Source organism: Fomitopsis serialis, assembly GCF_022376445.1.
Source record: "Fomitopsis serialis strain Sig1Antser10 chromosome Unknown B0H18scaffold_14, whole genome shotgun sequence".
Taxonomy (NCBI): Eukaryota; Fungi; Basidiomycota; class Agaricomycetes; order Polyporales; family Fomitopsidaceae; genus Fomitopsis; species Fomitopsis serialis.
Genome location: NW_025954974.1, coordinates 55,224 through 71,669, shown reverse-complemented (window position 1 = coordinate 71,669; position 16,446 = coordinate 55,224). Strand labels below are relative to the sequence as shown.

The 16,446-nt window shown below is 57.8% G+C and overlaps 3 protein-coding genes across 3 annotated transcripts; 2 read left to right on the top strand and 1 right to left on the bottom strand.

Annotated features, from left to right (window-relative positions):
* Positions 1–8,401: 8,401 nt before the first annotated feature.
* On the top strand, positions 8,402–8,888 carry B0H18DRAFT_1116395 (uncharacterized protein; the record flags this gene model as incomplete). Its single annotated transcript, XM_048033425.1, has 4 exons — positions 8,402–8,431; positions 8,489–8,584; positions 8,610–8,723; positions 8,772–8,888. 4 exons carry the CDS (start codon positions 8,402–8,404, stop codon positions 8,886–8,888), a joined length of 357 nt encoding a protein of 118 aa, XP_047896479.1.
* Positions 8,889–10,194: 1,306 nt separating this feature from the next.
* B0H18DRAFT_952757 (uncharacterized protein) lies at positions 10,195–11,959 on the bottom strand (the record flags this gene model as incomplete). The annotated part of the gene is made up of 6 exons (XM_048042144.1): positions 10,195–10,280; positions 10,380–10,501; positions 10,562–10,715; positions 10,813–10,901; positions 10,980–11,469; positions 11,908–11,959. 6 exons carry the CDS (start codon positions 11,957–11,959, stop codon positions 10,195–10,197), a joined length of 993 nt encoding a protein of 330 aa, XP_047896478.1.
* Positions 11,960–14,287: 2,328 nt separating this feature from the next.
* B0H18DRAFT_100609 (uncharacterized protein) lies at positions 14,288–15,197 on the top strand. Its single transcript, XM_048028624.1, has 2 exons — positions 14,288–15,008; positions 15,068–15,197. Exons 1-2 carry the CDS (start codon positions 14,380–14,382, stop codon positions 15,144–15,146), a joined length of 708 nt encoding a protein of 235 aa, XP_047896477.1. The 5' UTR covers positions 14,288–14,379; the 3' UTR covers positions 15,147–15,197.
* The last annotated feature ends 1,249 nt before the right edge of the window (positions 15,198–16,446 follow it).

Below are 16,446 nucleotides of genomic sequence, written 5' to 3'. Positions count from 1 at the left end.
CTGCGTTTCCGCGACACGCCCCGCTCTCGCAGCGACGCACCCGAGCCCACGGAAGACACGGTCTCCGGTGAGTGCATGGGCCCGTCCATGAAGACGTCTTGACGGTCTGCGAGCAGCGCACCCCTGGCGTTTCGAGAACCCTCCAGCGACAAGCGACCCAGCTCCTCCGCCTTCCTCTCCTCGTCCACGATCATCAGCGTCCCCTCAATCACAGCGCGATACACGAACACGTATTGCCGCAAGCTCTGGCACAGGCTCATCCGCTGCTCGCGCATGTCCTCGATCACCCGGCGGATAGGCTCGTCGTACGTCGAGAGCAGCGGCGGGGACATGTCGGTGTGCAGGCGACGCGGCTGGGTATAGTCGAAGATGCGCCCGCGCTGGTACTGCGAGCCCTTGCCATGGACAGTGCTCTCCTCGTCCGCCAGCCCTCCCGCAGGTGCAGTCGTGTCCGGGCTCTTCGACGAGCGAAATTCGGGGTGGGGAGGTGAGTCCGCAGGGCGCACCGCCGACCTCCAGGTGTCAAGACGACTAACGTGCGCCTCCACGTCCGACTGGCGCTGGGAACGACGCGCATGATCCGGGGCCCGTCCAAAGAAGGCTCACCGACAACCACATAGCTTTGAACGTGGGATCGAGGCTGCGCAGGGTTCTGAACAGAGGAAAGCGAACGCGGGGCCAATGTCGCAATCCAATCCAGTACCAGCGAAGAGCGCTGGGCAGGATCTGTATGTAGCTTCAGTTCTTTCGATGGCCGGGATGAGTGATACCTCGGCTCTGTGCGGTCGCGAGTCCAGAATGGCACTGCTCTTGCATGACCAGTCGTATGCGGGCCCTCGTACCTGCCCAACATTACCTGTGTTCCGTATGCCCTACCGCATCCGCTCGGGCATCAACATGGTCGTGGAACACGCGACCACCCCGCTTGACATCGATGCTGTCGTGTCCTTGGTGTGATCAATGTCCGTCTTGCGCACGCTTCAATGACCTCTTCTGCGTGTCCAACTGCATATCCAACAAAGTCATGCGTGATACGCACGTTGGTCAGGGACGACACTAAAAGGAATATCTACGTACATTTCAAGGGTGAAGGCGATGTAGCACAGGCGCACAATGGCCACATGACATCTCCATGACTGCGAAGACGACCTCAGCAATGCCATATACGCTCAGCGGGACTGGACAGCATACCTGTAATCCGCTTATCCGATACATCGACTGACCTTGATTTGACACCGCCGATGTCAGGTACATAGGTAGGGTGGACGAAGGGCTAAATGCGCATATGCGTGTATGTCAGACAGGCCTGTCGGACGCGAACGTGACATACCTAGAGCGGCTGGATGACACGTCGAACGCAGGCACGGCCGCAATCAATCTTCGGCCGGACCAATGTGCGAAGGCGTTGTGCGGACAGGGCGGAAGTACGGCCAGGCGTGCGTCTGCGCAACGTTGTGGCTTTCTAACGATGGTCTGTGTGATGGACGCGATTAACGAGAGTGTTCAGCTGCCAGTGTTCACAAAACGTCAGCAGCGATACTGCGCGGATAAAGGGCGAGAACTCACGGGATGAAGACAGCCTGCATGCTGTCAGAGTTTGTCGTCCGGGTATACGAAGCGCAAAATGAACCCGCAAAGGCGGTGAGCTGCCAGATATCGCACCAGCATTGATACTAGTACAGGTCCATCTGTAGGAAAACGGCTTAGAGACAATAGGTACAGGTCAAAGACGTTCCAGTCCAGACGTACGCGGTGACATACCGACACCTTAGGAAGAGGCGGTCTGATCTTCGGGTGGACGAAGCGCCGCACAGTCGGAGAGCAAGCAACAGCCGAACACTGGCTTCGCCTGACGGCCGATAAGTAGCAGCTCATCGAAGGAGAGCGGAGGAAACGACGATGATTAAACAAGGTGGAGGAAAGGTCGCAGTGAGGCCGAGTACAACTTGATCGCGAGCACGGGATGTCGACGGCCTGTCGTGCTGGCCGGGCCAAGAACGGCGAGCGGACTGTCCGCGCGCAATCCGATGCACAGGGACACCGTCTCAGCGTACGCAGAGAGCAGGTCGTCCCAGTCGCAGACGTCGCCGCCGAAAGACTCAAAGAGAGAGCACTCGCCGCTCCTGCCAGTCACCGGCCCTATCGATCCGCCTACGGTTGCCCGATAGTCCGAGGCCGGGCATTTTGCACGACGCGCCTCTGCCACATCGCGTCGCTCGTCCTCCGCCCCCTCTATATCCTCCGGAACTCATACAACACTCACGCTACCACCCCCAAAGCATTCCTACTGCGCCGAAAGCACTGCGAACGCCAAAAAAGCGGCACTGGCAAGTCCATACTGGCCTGAAAATTCGAAAAAGCTCGACGACCCCGGGGAAGTGGTAAGCGCCCGACGGCGTCGCGACTCCCTCGAACTTGGATGCACAAGTCTGGAGGTTACCTAGGCCCCCGGCAACTACCCTAGATGTTTGTCCGGGTATAGGGTGAAGGAGGGGTCCCGGAGGGGCCCGAGCTCTGTCCCCGACTCCGACCGGAGGGAGAGAGGAGGGCTTTGTCGACCATAAGTCGTTCGCAGCCGGCGATGCCGCTCCCTCCGTGGGAAACACGTGACTTATAATTCCCATAAGCGGCATCGCAGCAATGCTCGAGTGTCTTACGAGGCAGCTCGAGGCAGTTGGATCCTTCCGTGCATCTGGCTGTGTCTGGATGCCTGGATCTTTGACCATCGAATAACTCCTCCCAAAGGCAGGAGGGCCTCTATTATGTTGAGAGCCCTCGCATGCACTGTGGTATGTATTACGGTAAGTAAGTTCGCTGTGTGGCTCAGACTCGTGGAAGCCCGAGACGCCCGGGCGGCGAAGCCGCCGCGGGCGTGAGGGCTTCCAATTGAGTCTCCATACCATTCCGATGGTACAATATTACAATACAGTAATGTACTGGTCCTTGAAACACTACGGGTCCTTGAAACAAATCGACTTCACTCATTTTCACTGAACCTCTGAGGCCCCAAAAATCATGATAAATAGAATGACACTTTATTACATCTCCTAGATATTCAGTTCAATGGTACGAGCACAGAAGCCCATACAGTGTGTCGAGAAACCCGAAACTCGTGTTTCACGACATTCTGTTGCCCGATATGGTAAGCGGCGCTTATATCAACCAGACGTTGTACGAAATCCCTTGCACTGGCGATTGTGAGCTATCACCAGGAAGTTCAGAGCAATCACTATACATTCCTTCGTCTTCACTGGCCCGACTGAGCAGTATTATTTGCGATGAATATGACTGCATAGCTGCCGAAGCATTGACATGCACTCACAAAAGTTGCCATTTTAGGCAGGTGTTTCAAGGACTGGTCCCGCCACCGATAAGAGAATTTAGAACTGATCTCCGTGCTGTCACAGAGCCTCTGCATGGACAAGAATGTAGAATAATTTATATACTCATACAGAGTGATAAAAAACGTATATGTGGTCCGATCTTGGGTACGACACGTTCAACGGATGTGGTAGGCCGAGAAAGATTTGAGTGTTTCAAGGACCGGTACATCTTATCTTATATCTTATATAGTAAAGGAGAGTGGTCCCGCTTTTGGACGCCGGCGCTTCCGCTCTTTCCGTATCCGGTAGCATAACCGTTTCGCTTATTCTGTTTTGCTCTCTGCACCCTCCTCCGCACAGCAGACGGCGGTGCTGGAAGACCCCGCGCGCTCTTTACCTTCTGACTTGCGCATGGCGTCGACGACGACGTTTTCATCGTCCTCGCGTCTGTCTTTGCTTCCATTTGTTTTCACGTCCATCATTCAGTTGCCATGCCCTCCTCAGGCTGCTTGCTCGCTCCGAGATACTTCTGATGAGTCTGACCATCCATGTTGCCCCTGCAGTGCTAAGGATGGACGCAGGTAAGTGAGCAGGTACACCCGCATTGACGTACCTGAGGTGTCCCTGGGTACAGGTGCGGTGTGCGATCTTCGCCACCCGTAGGTGCGGATGATGAGCGGACAGCGGGGAAGGGTAGAATGGTGGGCGGCGGGCGAGGACGGGCGAGGACGAGTGCCCACGTGTGAGTGCAGATGCACGCGAGCGAGCCCACTAATGCAGGCACAGGACACGACGACGTGCATCACAACGTGCGCGGCGACTGCGAGCGGGCAGGGCCAGTGTCAAGCATGCAAACACACCCGACGAGTGCAGTACGGCCACCTCCACGACAACGTGCAGGGAGGAGGACAAGTGGCTCGGCGGCTGCGTCTCCCTCCTTTTCCTCCCTCCACTTTGCCCCTCTCAGGTGCACGAACGAACAGCCACGCACTAGACTGCTGACGGATAGACAGCGAGTGGACGAGCAGCGGGAGAGTGAGCGGGCGGGCGACAACACATGCCGAGAAGACGGCAACGATAGCCAGGGCCGGGATGCGCGCAACACACGCCAACCGCGAGCGCGTAGGGCCAGTGCCGCACACGCAAACACAGCCGATGAGCGGGCAGGCGGACAATCGGACGGGCGAGCGGGGTTGGCGAGTGGACAGGTCACAACACATACGCCGACCGCAGGCGCGCCGGGCGAGTGCCCAGCACGCAGACACAGCCGGCGAATGCATACGCAGGCAGGCGCACAGGAGGGAAAGCGGGCAGGTAAGTGGGCGGGCGATCGGACGGGCGGGCAAGCGGGAGGACGAGTTGGCGGATCGGAGAGAGAATGTTGAAGAGATGGGAGAGCGAGCAGGAGAGCGACTCCAGGTGGGTGAGCGGGGACCGTGGGCAGGGCTGAGGTGCGTGCAGCACACGCCGACCGCGAGCGTGCAGGGCAACTGCTCTGCGCGCAGACACAGCCAGCGAGTAAACGGCCGACAGCGGGTGCTGTCACGGCACGAGCGGGGTGGAGATGGGCAGAGCCTGCCCGCCCTGCACCCGCGGTGAGCTAACCTCAGTTCACTGCCAACACCAGCGGTGAACTCGGGTCGCGTGCGGATACGGGTACGCGGGTCACGGGTTCGCTATGCGCCCTACAGTGAGTACGATCATTCTTCGGATCTTCTGTCCTAATTCATTGTCTATAGAATTGTTGTCTACACCAGCAATGACAGGTGGTGAAGGTGTCACGCGAGGAAGCTTACATTCGATTTTGCTGCAAGTCCACTTCGCTGGTAAAGGCAAGAAGTGTGCATGCATGGACAGTTCAGTTGAGAGTGTTAGATGGTGAGCTAGAATACATAGATGATATGTTGGATAAGGAACAGCCCAGACATGTGTAGGGAGTTGCTGCGTAGATCAATCATATTGCATATGAGTCCATTCTGTTCGACTGAGGCTTCCAACGACTCGCACGTCACCTGGCACTGCAGGTCAGTCAGTACCAAGCAAGTCTGGTGCCAATGAGAGATACTTTCAGTGACACAGGATTACCTGTGTGGCGCACGGGCAGCCTGCTAGTTACTGTACATACCATACTATGGTGCCGCTGTGGCAAGCTGAGTAGCTGTGTGCCATGCAGGAGTCGGGGATCGGCGCTTGCGCCGCTACGATCCGTTATTGGGTGGTGGAGGCCTCTGGCCGCCCGATCTTTGTCCGGATATAGGGTGACCGAGCGAGGGCCGGAGGGGCGCCACCATATAATCACCAATATTACACTCAATACTTCCTGTGGCTTACCGAGCCACATGTATTTGATGGTCATCTCATTGTGATATGTCATCCTAGTATGCTTGAGTGTGCTCATTACCTCACCTGGCCATAATAGAGGCATGAAGAGAGCGCAAATGGGGTGACAAACTAACGTGACACTCATCACGTGATGTAGAACTTGTGACATCTTTGTCCGATATTGGGTGAACCACAGCAGAAACATTGGGTGAACGAGGCCCTTCCACGGTCAGTTCGGCGGACAAACATCAAGGGTAGTTGCCGGGGGCCTGGTTACCTACACCCCCTTTCTGGAAATACTAAGGGCGTGATAAGAGAGGTGCTTTCACGGGCACAGGGTATATTGTATGGTGAGCTATTCACATACAATATGTACTTCAAGGCTGCGGCTCAAATCGGAATGGCAGCCCATGTTGAACCGGACAGCATTGCAAGACAAGTGACTGGTCTGCGAAGTCCACCGCCATACTCAAGCACGATGAGGTGTCGAGAGTAGGAGAAGCAATGGTGCTTTCATAGGTATGTATCGACGTGACAAATGAGTGGTAGTCTACCCTTGTCTTGTTCTGTGCTGCGGAGGTTCGTGTATATCGACAGAACCACAAATATATATCTTGTGACCCGTACCGTACATCTGCCTATGTGTACGTCACCTTACATTATTGCTCCGCTGGAGGTTGGGCCAGACATTGCATGCGAGCCGGATGCATACATCGAGAGTCTTGGAAGGTCTTACAGGGTCTTACACTGCGGTATCAGTACCGGTAACCGAGGGTCGTATCATCCTAGATATGATATGTAAGCTGCACAACTGATCGACATCTCACAAACTTGTAAGACGCAGCCATGCATCATATGTAGTTGTATCGTCCAGACTTGTGCATCCAAGTTCGAGGGAGTCGCGACGCCGTCGGGCGCTTACCACTTCCCCGGGGTCGTCGAGCTTTTTCGAATTTTCAGGCCAGTATGGACTTGCCAGTGCCGCTTTTTTGGCGTTCGCAGTGCTTTCGGTGCAGTAGGAATGCTTTGGGGGTGGTAGCGTGAGTGTTGTATGAGTTCCGGAGGATATAGAGGAGGCGGAGGACGAGCGACGCGATGTGGCAGAGGCGCGTCGTGCAAAATGCCCGGCCTCGGACTATCGGGCAACCGTATCCGCCCGCCTTCTCCGACATTTATCCGACCGGTCGACTCGCTGCCTGCTCGACGCTCGTCGTCGTTTTCACCGCCCAGTCTGGCACGATGCGTGACTCCTGCAACCGTCGAGGGTGGTCCGCCCGCACTTTCCAGGAAGATACCGACGCACTGGCTGCCTTCGATGCTCCGCCCGTCGCAGTGCCATCTCCTTCAGGCTACATACCAACGCTGGAAACGTGCCCTTTCGCCCCGCCACCTCTTTGGCCAAACTCTCCACTAGTCCTAAGACTCCTAACTACCCTGCTTTGTCACCGTGGCTCTCGTGCTCACTCAAGGCTGCCTTCCTGACACATCAACGTCTCAGGCTGGGCCTCCGGCGTCTGCCTCTTCGTCTCGACACCGTCCTAGGATTGTCCGACGTCGTCACTGAGCGTTCACGAGTAGTCAATACAACCACTGCAAGGTCACGGAAGTGGCCGTCCTCCGGGCTCGTGAGTACAGACACGTAGTGAAGCTGTATGTCTGTTCGTCCGTTGCGCGGGCAGTACCTGAAGGTAAGTGCCATCATACGGCTGCCTAGCACCGTTGAACGTTGAGCAGATGCATTATAAGTAATCGCCCATACATGCCGACTAATGCTAGCGCATCCGTGCACACCTCTCCTTAGATCCCTAGGTACGTCGTCTCTTCGTATTGTCCGACTCAACTCGATGCATCGTATGCTTACTGAGTATACGAGGTTTGGATCTCCTATGAGACACGGCTCGTAGTTCCCTCGCATTGCCTCGTTCCTCGCCTGACCCGCGGGGTCTCTCGGAAGACATCGACCGCAGAACACCAGGAAACTTCGGTCCATTTCACTCCCACCGTTCGTTCAGTCCCGCCAGACCTTGTATTGAACGTGAGTTGCAGCAATCTACAATGCCATTTCATCGAGAACAACGCGACGTTCCTCCCATCGTGCCATGGCATGTCACGATATTGCGGATCTTCCAGTGGCATTGCGTTAGGGCACACGGATACTGCTTATAACAGCGCAGACGTGGATTTCATCCTAGCTTGTCCGGCCCTTGTCCCTGAGATTCTAGCTCGCCCGGACCAAGGCTACGATCACCGAGCTGCGGCAACCTGACATCAAAGCCTGCGCTACGCGGTGATCTCCCCTTTCGATGCCCACCTGCTGCATCAGCAAGCCTCCCAAGACGACCTGGCATGTTTGCGTGCATGCTGAACGGTTGAAGGTATGCTCCTGACCTCTTACTGTACATGTGCGGCGGTGTCAGCCTGAGTTTCTGACACCCTTTCCCGCAGCGCTACGATTGTCCTCGCCTGGCACTTATGATTATGAATGCCTGCCGCACCGACAGCTCACGCACGGATGCCAAGTCTCCACTGCCCGACTTTCCTGCAGAGTCCAAGGGTGATCTGACACTCCCGAGAGCTCCGATCATGACGAGGCGATTGCGCGCTGGGCGATGAACGCGAAGCGCAATGCGAAGATCGTCGCTTCGTCAGGGATGTACAAGACATCTCGCTCGCAGTCCAGAACGCGCATTCACAGTCCAGTACGCACGTTCACATGGCCTTGAGATCGCTATCAAGGGCGGTGGTCACAACCCTGCATGCCCATCCTTCACCGCGAGGGCGGTCTCGTCATCATTGACCTGAATTAATACTTCAACTACGCCCGCGTTGAACCTGAGAGGAAGATCGGCTACGTTTCCGGCGGAGCGATCTGCGAGGCCATCGACAAGGCCGCAACTGAGTATCATGGCCTTGCGACAGTCGGCGGTACGGTCAACGATGTATGTTTCGTTAATATCCGCATAGTATGACTACGCGTTCGCTGATGCTCAACATGGCGGTATAGCCGGCCTGACCCTCGGCGGAGGCTGCGGCTACCTGTCGCCGTCTCACGGAATCGCCCTCGACGACGTCCTCAAAGTGAGTCTCGTTCAGCTTTATGCTGCACGTATCCTCATGTGTTCCTAGGCCACCGTTGTCCTCGCTGATGGACCGGTCGTAAAGACAGAGAACACCGATCTATGTTGGGGCATCCGCGATGGCGGGTCAAACTCCGGCGTCGTCTCTGATCTCGGTTTCTACTAGCTCTACAACCAGCGCTGAACCGACTTCGCTGCGTCGCAATATACGACCGTAGTTAGCTCAAGGTTCTAACCGAGGTCACTGCGCAGTAGTGGGACCACCGTGACCCGGGCGACAAGTCCTCGCAGATCCAGACAGTAGTCGTTGGGCCCAACGGCAAGCCTGCATGGTCATCATCTTCTACACCGGTTCAGAGGCCGAGGGGCGAGCGTTCTACAAGAATTTCGTTGGCATCGATCCCATCTGAGGTTGCCAACGCGCTGCAGGTGTTGTTCTTCCAGCCCCCTGTTGCCCGTATCGACATTCATCTAACGTGTCTCACAGAATCCGGTCGCATACCACGGTCAGGGTGTCTTAGAAAGGCGTCGCGCATCGCAAGCCCGAACACGAGACCGCGCTCAAGTCGTTGGACTGCGTCGCCAAGCTCACCGCCTGGCCGCGCCCGAACCCGATGGCCACAGTTGAGCACTTCCCGCTCCACCAGACCGTTGCCAAAGACAGCGATGAATCCCCATTTCGCCGTGACCCGTCCTGTCCGTGCTCGTCAACGCCCTTTGGGTCGAGGATACGCTGGAACACCTGAAGCGCGGTCGCAAGAATGAATACCATGGCGGCGAGTTCCTTTCTCTTTGGCATCTGTATCTGGTAGGAGAGGACTGCGCGCACATGCAGGACCCCGCATACGCCGGCTGCTTCTAGGGTTGACGGAGCCTGGGGCGAGGAAGCGACTGGAAGAGCTGGAAGATGACTACTAGCCCTGGCGCAGCAACCGGCTCTTGAGATTGATTTGCAAGGTAGGCTTTCGCCTCGTCTGCCTATGCCTCTGACCCGTCTCACGATTGCGGCCACAGTGCATCCCAGCCGTCTCTTTGGAACCTCCATGAGCCGTCCAAGGCTTGTCCGCGATCGTTCGCGGCTCTTTGTTCCCGTAGTGTCTCGTGTGGATCCGAATACACTTCCGTCACGCTCACGCGCCAGTCGCACCGTTGTGGGCATCATGAAGGTCCTCGGAGGAGAAACCATCGGAGGCCATGTAGAACGCTTCATGACAGTGTTTACGGTCATGAATGGCGGTGAGAGAGCCAAGGAATTTGTGTATACACTTTCGGTATTCTCGACGAACAGCATGGAGCGATCGTTTCGGTACGTACACAAGGCCACGACACGCGCGTATATCACTGGGTAAACTACATGTTGCCACTCGTCCGCAACCTCCGCGGCATGATCAGTCTCGGCCCGAATGACATAGAGCGCGTGAGCTATATTGCTCAGGCCGAACTCCTCGCGGATGGCCAGAGAGGGCTTGCGGTCAGCAACGAGTTTTCCTGCACCTCTCAGTCGTCCCGGAGAAGTTGATATGTGCCGCATATGGTGGGTTCTGCGCGAAGAAGCGTGCTATGAAATCCGGTAGATCCCTCATCAGGAATGGCAGGGAGTCTTCGCAGACGCGTCGGCAGCAGCGGCTCCTGAACCTGGGAGGCCACCGACACTCACCACTGGAGATGACGATTGCGTCGACGAGCCCCGCCTGCTCGATCGGCTTCGCGTCGTCCAGCGCCTTGGCAGGGAACGTTGTCCGATGCGTATGCGGCCCCGGCACGTTCTCGGGGCACGACCTACACCCAGATCACGGTTCAGCAGGGTGCCCACACGCGTGGACAGGCGGGGCCACTCACGCGGTGCTATAGTTGCAGATGTCGTCGACGGTGCGCGTCAGGTCCATCCGGCGCACTTGCCTGCCGCCTGCGCCCGGCTGGCTCTGCCAGTGGTCGACCTCGAAGTGCGTGTGGATGCTGTCCGCCGTGTGCGCACAAACTTTACCACCGGTACCTTCCGCTCGTAGGCTGTGAGCATGACACCTGGCGGCTGAACGCAGCCCGGGGAGGTCGTGGAGGTGCGGTGCATGTCGCCAGGGCAGATAACTTACTGGGACGAGGTTCATGCGCGCTGAACACGCCACCTGCATGCTGCGTCAGGTAGCTCCGATGGCTATAGCGCGTGAGGGACAAGTTGAATCTGTGAGACGGAAGGTAAAGGCGAGCCGGGTAGAGGAGAAAGGCCTAGAATCGGGAGATTGCCTTGGACGGCGCGCACCGTTCTCGCCGTCCGCCGTTTACGAGCGGTCCGAGGTCGCGGCAGGCAAAACACCCCCTGCATTGCCGGTCCCAGTTGCGCGCATTCACAGGCGTGCTCAGTCCGTGCACGGCAGCCAGATCGAGCTCGTTGTCACGCGCGAAGGGTCGCGGTGGACACGAGGCGGGAGTCGGGCAGACCTGACAAGAACGCGCAGCTGCACAAGAAGCGTACGAGGGCCGGATTTGCCACGAGCATCCCATGCGTGGTCCTTGCGATCTGCGAGGGCTTGGGAGTGGGAAGAGGGTCCACGCGTCAGGGCTTGACCAGGCAGGATACTCGGGGAAGCAGTGCCGGGTAACGGGGACGCTCGAAGAGAACGTTATCCAGTGCGACAGCAGTGCGGCGCCGCGCAGAATGCCAGCCAGAGGTGAAGCATCCTCGCGCGCCTGCTTGGGAATGATGTCCGCGCCGCTCGCACTACCGCCCGCCGGAAGGGCTGCCGACTTCTCTGCGCCCGATCGTCCAAGAGGGCCACCGTGATGGGCGAGTCAGAGGGGGAAATTGCGAGGCAGAGAGGTCGGCGCCCTCTGGATGCGACCACCCGGCCCGAAGCCAACGCGAACATCGACAGAGGGCACCGCGTAGTCTCACTGCGGTTGCGGCGTGGAGAAGTAGGGAGGGCGCTGGGCGCGAGCGAGAGCGACGTGCAGTTGTGGAAATGCGCGACGTGCGAGTTTGCCCATAGTTGAAGACGCCGCCCTCGAAGATGAGCGTGCGTGAGCTTTCCGAGTGGTCGCATTGATGCGCACGGCTTGATCTTTCGAGCGAGATTGGCCACCGCGCGCCGCGCGCCCCCGCACACGGGCGATGAGTAGTTTGGCAGCGGGAACGGTAGGAGAAGAGTGGCTTCGTGCGCCGGGATCCCAGCGCGTTCCATCGCGCGTACTGGTGTTGAGTGCGTACATATGGAGATCGTTCGACATCGGCGGCCTGCGCATGATTGGGTTAGCTGGGTTCGAGTAGAAACCCGCATGTCTGGCACACACCTCCCCACGCGCACGGTGACTCCTTGTGATGGGGCCCGCTGGTTGTCGGGGCGGGTGCGCTATCCAGCGCCTTGGCTAAGCGGCGGTGGCTCAATCGTAGACGGCGAGTGTCCCTGGGTTGGCAAGGACCGCGTCAAGGAAGGTGCCTTAATAGCTTGTTGCGGGCTGGGTACCTGTCCGGGGAGTTCTTCGGCGTTTGCAGCATGAGTTGTTCGAGCTCGTCTATGACGTGTCGCTTGGAGTCTCCCGGCTGCTCGCGGATGGCTGTGGGCGGGACGTTGTGAGCTGCCAGCTGAGGCGGATGGAAGCCATTTGATGCACGAGTGATAGTGACAGCGAGACGGGGACAGGCTGTATGCGAAGTTCTCGAGGCTTCCACGCTCTGCTCAAGCCCCGCCTGCCCGCTGCGGAAGCAGCTAAGCTGTGGCGGGCCGGAGCGACACCTGTATAACAGTGTTTGGTGTGTCTACACGGTACTCACATCAGCTGCGAGAGCCCGCGTGTCGATGGCTTGGTGAGAGTCGAGTGGCGCAGGATTCTATCAGTGCAGGAATCCTGCTGACCAACGGTACATGGTGGCTTGCAGTGAGGGCCCATTGGTGTTCGTGAACACGTCAACCCATGGTGTCCGGCCGAGTCTGTTGCTGTCCGCCGATGCGATGTGGTGGTCATGTACATGCTCGGTGCACTGACAACGCGCGCGTGGCGCCGGGGGACCCCGAGACTAGGGTTAGTGGTGAATCGCCGAGGCGGGATGTCATGTTACAGCCGCCCGATCACTACTCTATGGACACCAACGCGCGCAACGCTGGCGCGTGAAGCACGGGCGCGGCGGGAAGCGTACAGTACTTGCACAGCCAGTGCAGCATCGGAAAGTGTGGAGGGGAAAACCGTCACACGTCGGACTCGGCGCCTACGGGCGTCATTGCACTGGTACAATTGTTTTTTCTATTCGCTCGTCTCTCCAACTCGCTGAGTGCGTCTATTGGAAGACTCTGACCATACGGTTACCCTACTATGCTACTAACTTTATCAGCGCGCTTGCGACGAACCAGAAGGCTGCGACGCGGACCCGCAAGTAAGACGGGACGAGCGCCACGACGACGAGTTAAGTGCCGCACCTAGGGCGCGATTAGCAGATAGCACCGCGTGCGTGCAGCAAACCTCGTACCGAGACACGGGTCCGTTGCTCAACGCCGGAAGGGGACTCAAGGTACGTCCGTCGCCCAGAAGGGTGTTCATATGGCTGCAGTACGATACTTTCCTTATTCGGTATCATTCCTTCCCGATCTGTCAACCACTCACGCGTCGCGCTTCTTTCGAACCGCCTCCCACTCGCCGACGTCTCTTTCTCGCTCTTCAGCTTTTACTACTAGTGCTAGTTGTTTTGTCTCTCCCTCTCGCTTCAATGGCTCGTGTCTCTTCGTGTGTCTTAGCACTGGGCAGCGTCGTCCTGACCGCTATCGAGTTTCTCTGCAGTTCTCTCATCTCGCAGTCCCGACTCCGGTACATTTGTGCGACGAGACCGTCGCGTGTGCAACACTATTCGAGGAGCAAGTCGAGCAGAACGTCGGTAAGTGTTCCTTTAGTCTCGACGGCCTAACTACTCGTTACAGACCATCACCGTCGTCGTATCGTTCACCGAGCCCTACGTCCATCGACTAGTCGACCTCCCGGTATCAGGACGAGCGCGCGTGTTTTGTTGGTGCTTGTCCTCGCCACGCACGCGTTCTTTCCGACAGCAGGGAATTGCGAATGCATATCAAGCAGGACTTCATCCCTTACGACGAGACGCCAGCCTACGCCGTGTCGCGACTCAATCATGGCGGGGAGTCACCGCGCTCAAGCCCAATTACCGCGAGCTCACGTTCCCGGCAACCCTCGAGCCTGGCGACTACCAGTCTTCTCCCCTCATCATCCTCCGCCCTCTGTCGCTGTCAGCAACCCTCGACCCCTCTGTCCGCCCTCCATCGCATGCGGCTCACACCGTTCGCGCTATCCCGTCGCAAGCGTGATCACCCCGTATGTGTCCACCATCACGCCGTCGACGACCTACCTCGCCTATCCGCTCAATGCATACGCGCACCTCAGCATGCCGAAGCCATTCGTGTACCTGATCGGGTCACCTCTCGACGTCGTGCTCGGTTCCCGTACTTCAGGCAACCTCGGCCGCCTCGTCCGCAGTAGGTACCGCACAAACGCGATCCTCTGACACCACTCTTCTGTCTCCGTCCCCATGCTCGCCGTCCTCTCCCTCGACAACATCTCTCCCGAACGCCGCAGCCATAGCATCCGCAGTTGCTCGCCTCCACCGCACGCAATGCCTACTCTCCCTCGCATCCTCCTTCACTGCGTCCTCGTCCAGCGGGGCCATGATCTTTCTCCCCACCCACCGCCGTGCCATGATGTCCGCCCTCTCTAGCGACGACCCGCCGACAACAACATCCGCCGACCGAAACATCCGCCGACCGAAACATCCGCTGACCGAAACATCCACCGACCACAACATCCCTACCGTCCAAGCCGCTGGGACAGACACCCCCTGTGGTCATTCCCATCTAGAAGCCGAAGCCGAAAGAGCCGTCGACGAACTCGCTCTCCCCCGACGCGACGTCGTCGCAAGCAGCAGCGCGCCCGCCGCCCGCCCTGAAGGCCGAACGGCGCAAGCCCACCGTGAAGCCGACCGAAGCTGTCCTGCGCAGCCCCGGACCGCTCCACCCACGAGTCACGACCTGTACGCTGGCAGGCCGACGGCGTGCGGTGCAGATACCCGGCGCTGCGCAGCGGCTCCGCGCACTGTTCAAGGGCCCACGCCTCAGCTCATACGGATAAACGGGCGATGCCAGGGCTGCGCCAGGTATTCGTACCACCTCGAGTACGTCGACAAGCCGGGCAAGTTCAACGAGGTCGTCGAGCAGGACGGCGTGAAGGTCCTCATCGACAGCAAGGCGCGCTTCTCCATCATCGGCAGCGAGATGGACTGGTACGTGAACGCGCTCAGGTGTGTTATCTTACCGTGTTCCGGCCTCCGATCGTGCTCACCTAGCTCGGTATGCGCAGCGCGAAGTTCGTGGTCAAGAACCCGAACAACAAGGTGCGGAGAGTCGTTCAGCGTCGGCTCGTGAGCCCCGCGTGCTGAGCCTGAGGTATACGCTTAGAGGCTACCGCGTTCTCTATATCACCCCGGGTGATGCCTGTGCGTACGAGCTAATCCTCCTGCTTTACCACATCTGTATCCATACTATACATCGCTACCCGGTAATACACTAGACGGTACTCGGGCCGTACGCTTCACCATCTCATAAAGCACAATGATACTGTAGGTTTGCACGCAAGTAGCGAGTCTGCCACGACGATGTTCTGTTATGCAGTACCTGTGCTTACTGTTGTGTGCTCGCAAGACCTCCATGTTGCGCGTTGAGGCACCAGGAGGTCGTATGACGATAGTCCCGCTCGACCCTCAACGTTCACCGACGTTATCTGGCGGTGGAAGACTTCGGTGAACTCGGTTGTGCTCCCCGTGTTGTGCTCTCCCTGTGGCTCACGCGCTCAAGCCTAAGCTTAGTTAAACAAGTGCGACCGTAGAACTGACGAAAACTTGAAATCTAGAACAATCGAATGTCTGTCTCGAGGACACAACCGTACCGCCGTCCGTCCAATTCTTCAATACCCGAGAAATGATCATATGCGATACAAGCATAAGTAAATGGGCGCGAATTCTTTCTCCGACCATAGCGACATATCGACCCACGTTGCGGCCGCGGGGCCATTCTGTACGTTGGGACCGCGCAACAAATTAGCAGAAAGGCCTCACGATGATGGTCCTATACTCACAAACTCCATGCGACGATACGAGTCAGGATGCAGGGTTGCAGGGATGTCAATACGTGTTGCGTCGAAGACCCTTGGGCCGGGGGTGCGCATCCTCTCCGGTGGTTTTCTTCTGTTCAACTTGCATACGGCGACGATGTATATTATCCATGTCCTCCCTCCAGCTGCGGAATTGTGGGGTGTTATGCAGAGTGCTCCAAGGGACACTCAGCTTTCCTGCGCGACTTGACCAAGTCCATAGTACTACGTACCTCAATATACCTCGTCCATGCGAGTGTGGCATCTTCCGCCTGATGAGCTCGTCGAACCGATCGTACCGCTCTCGTAGTGCTGAACGCATCCCAGTATTGCCAGACGTCCAATAGTCTCCATTAACGCCAATGCCTATACAGAAGCCGCGCGACGCAACAGTACCGGAGAAGCGCTTCTCCTGCAGTATACTGTCCAATCGCGCCAGGACATCATCCTGCTCCATCGTCGTCAGCAGCCCGTCCAGGTCTTCGGCCATGTGGTCAATCCGAAGCCATAACATAACAGACATAGCTTGGAAGTGCTTCGAGACGATGCGAGACAGGATGTGCGGGATCCAGGGCCACTCTGCAAAGGGG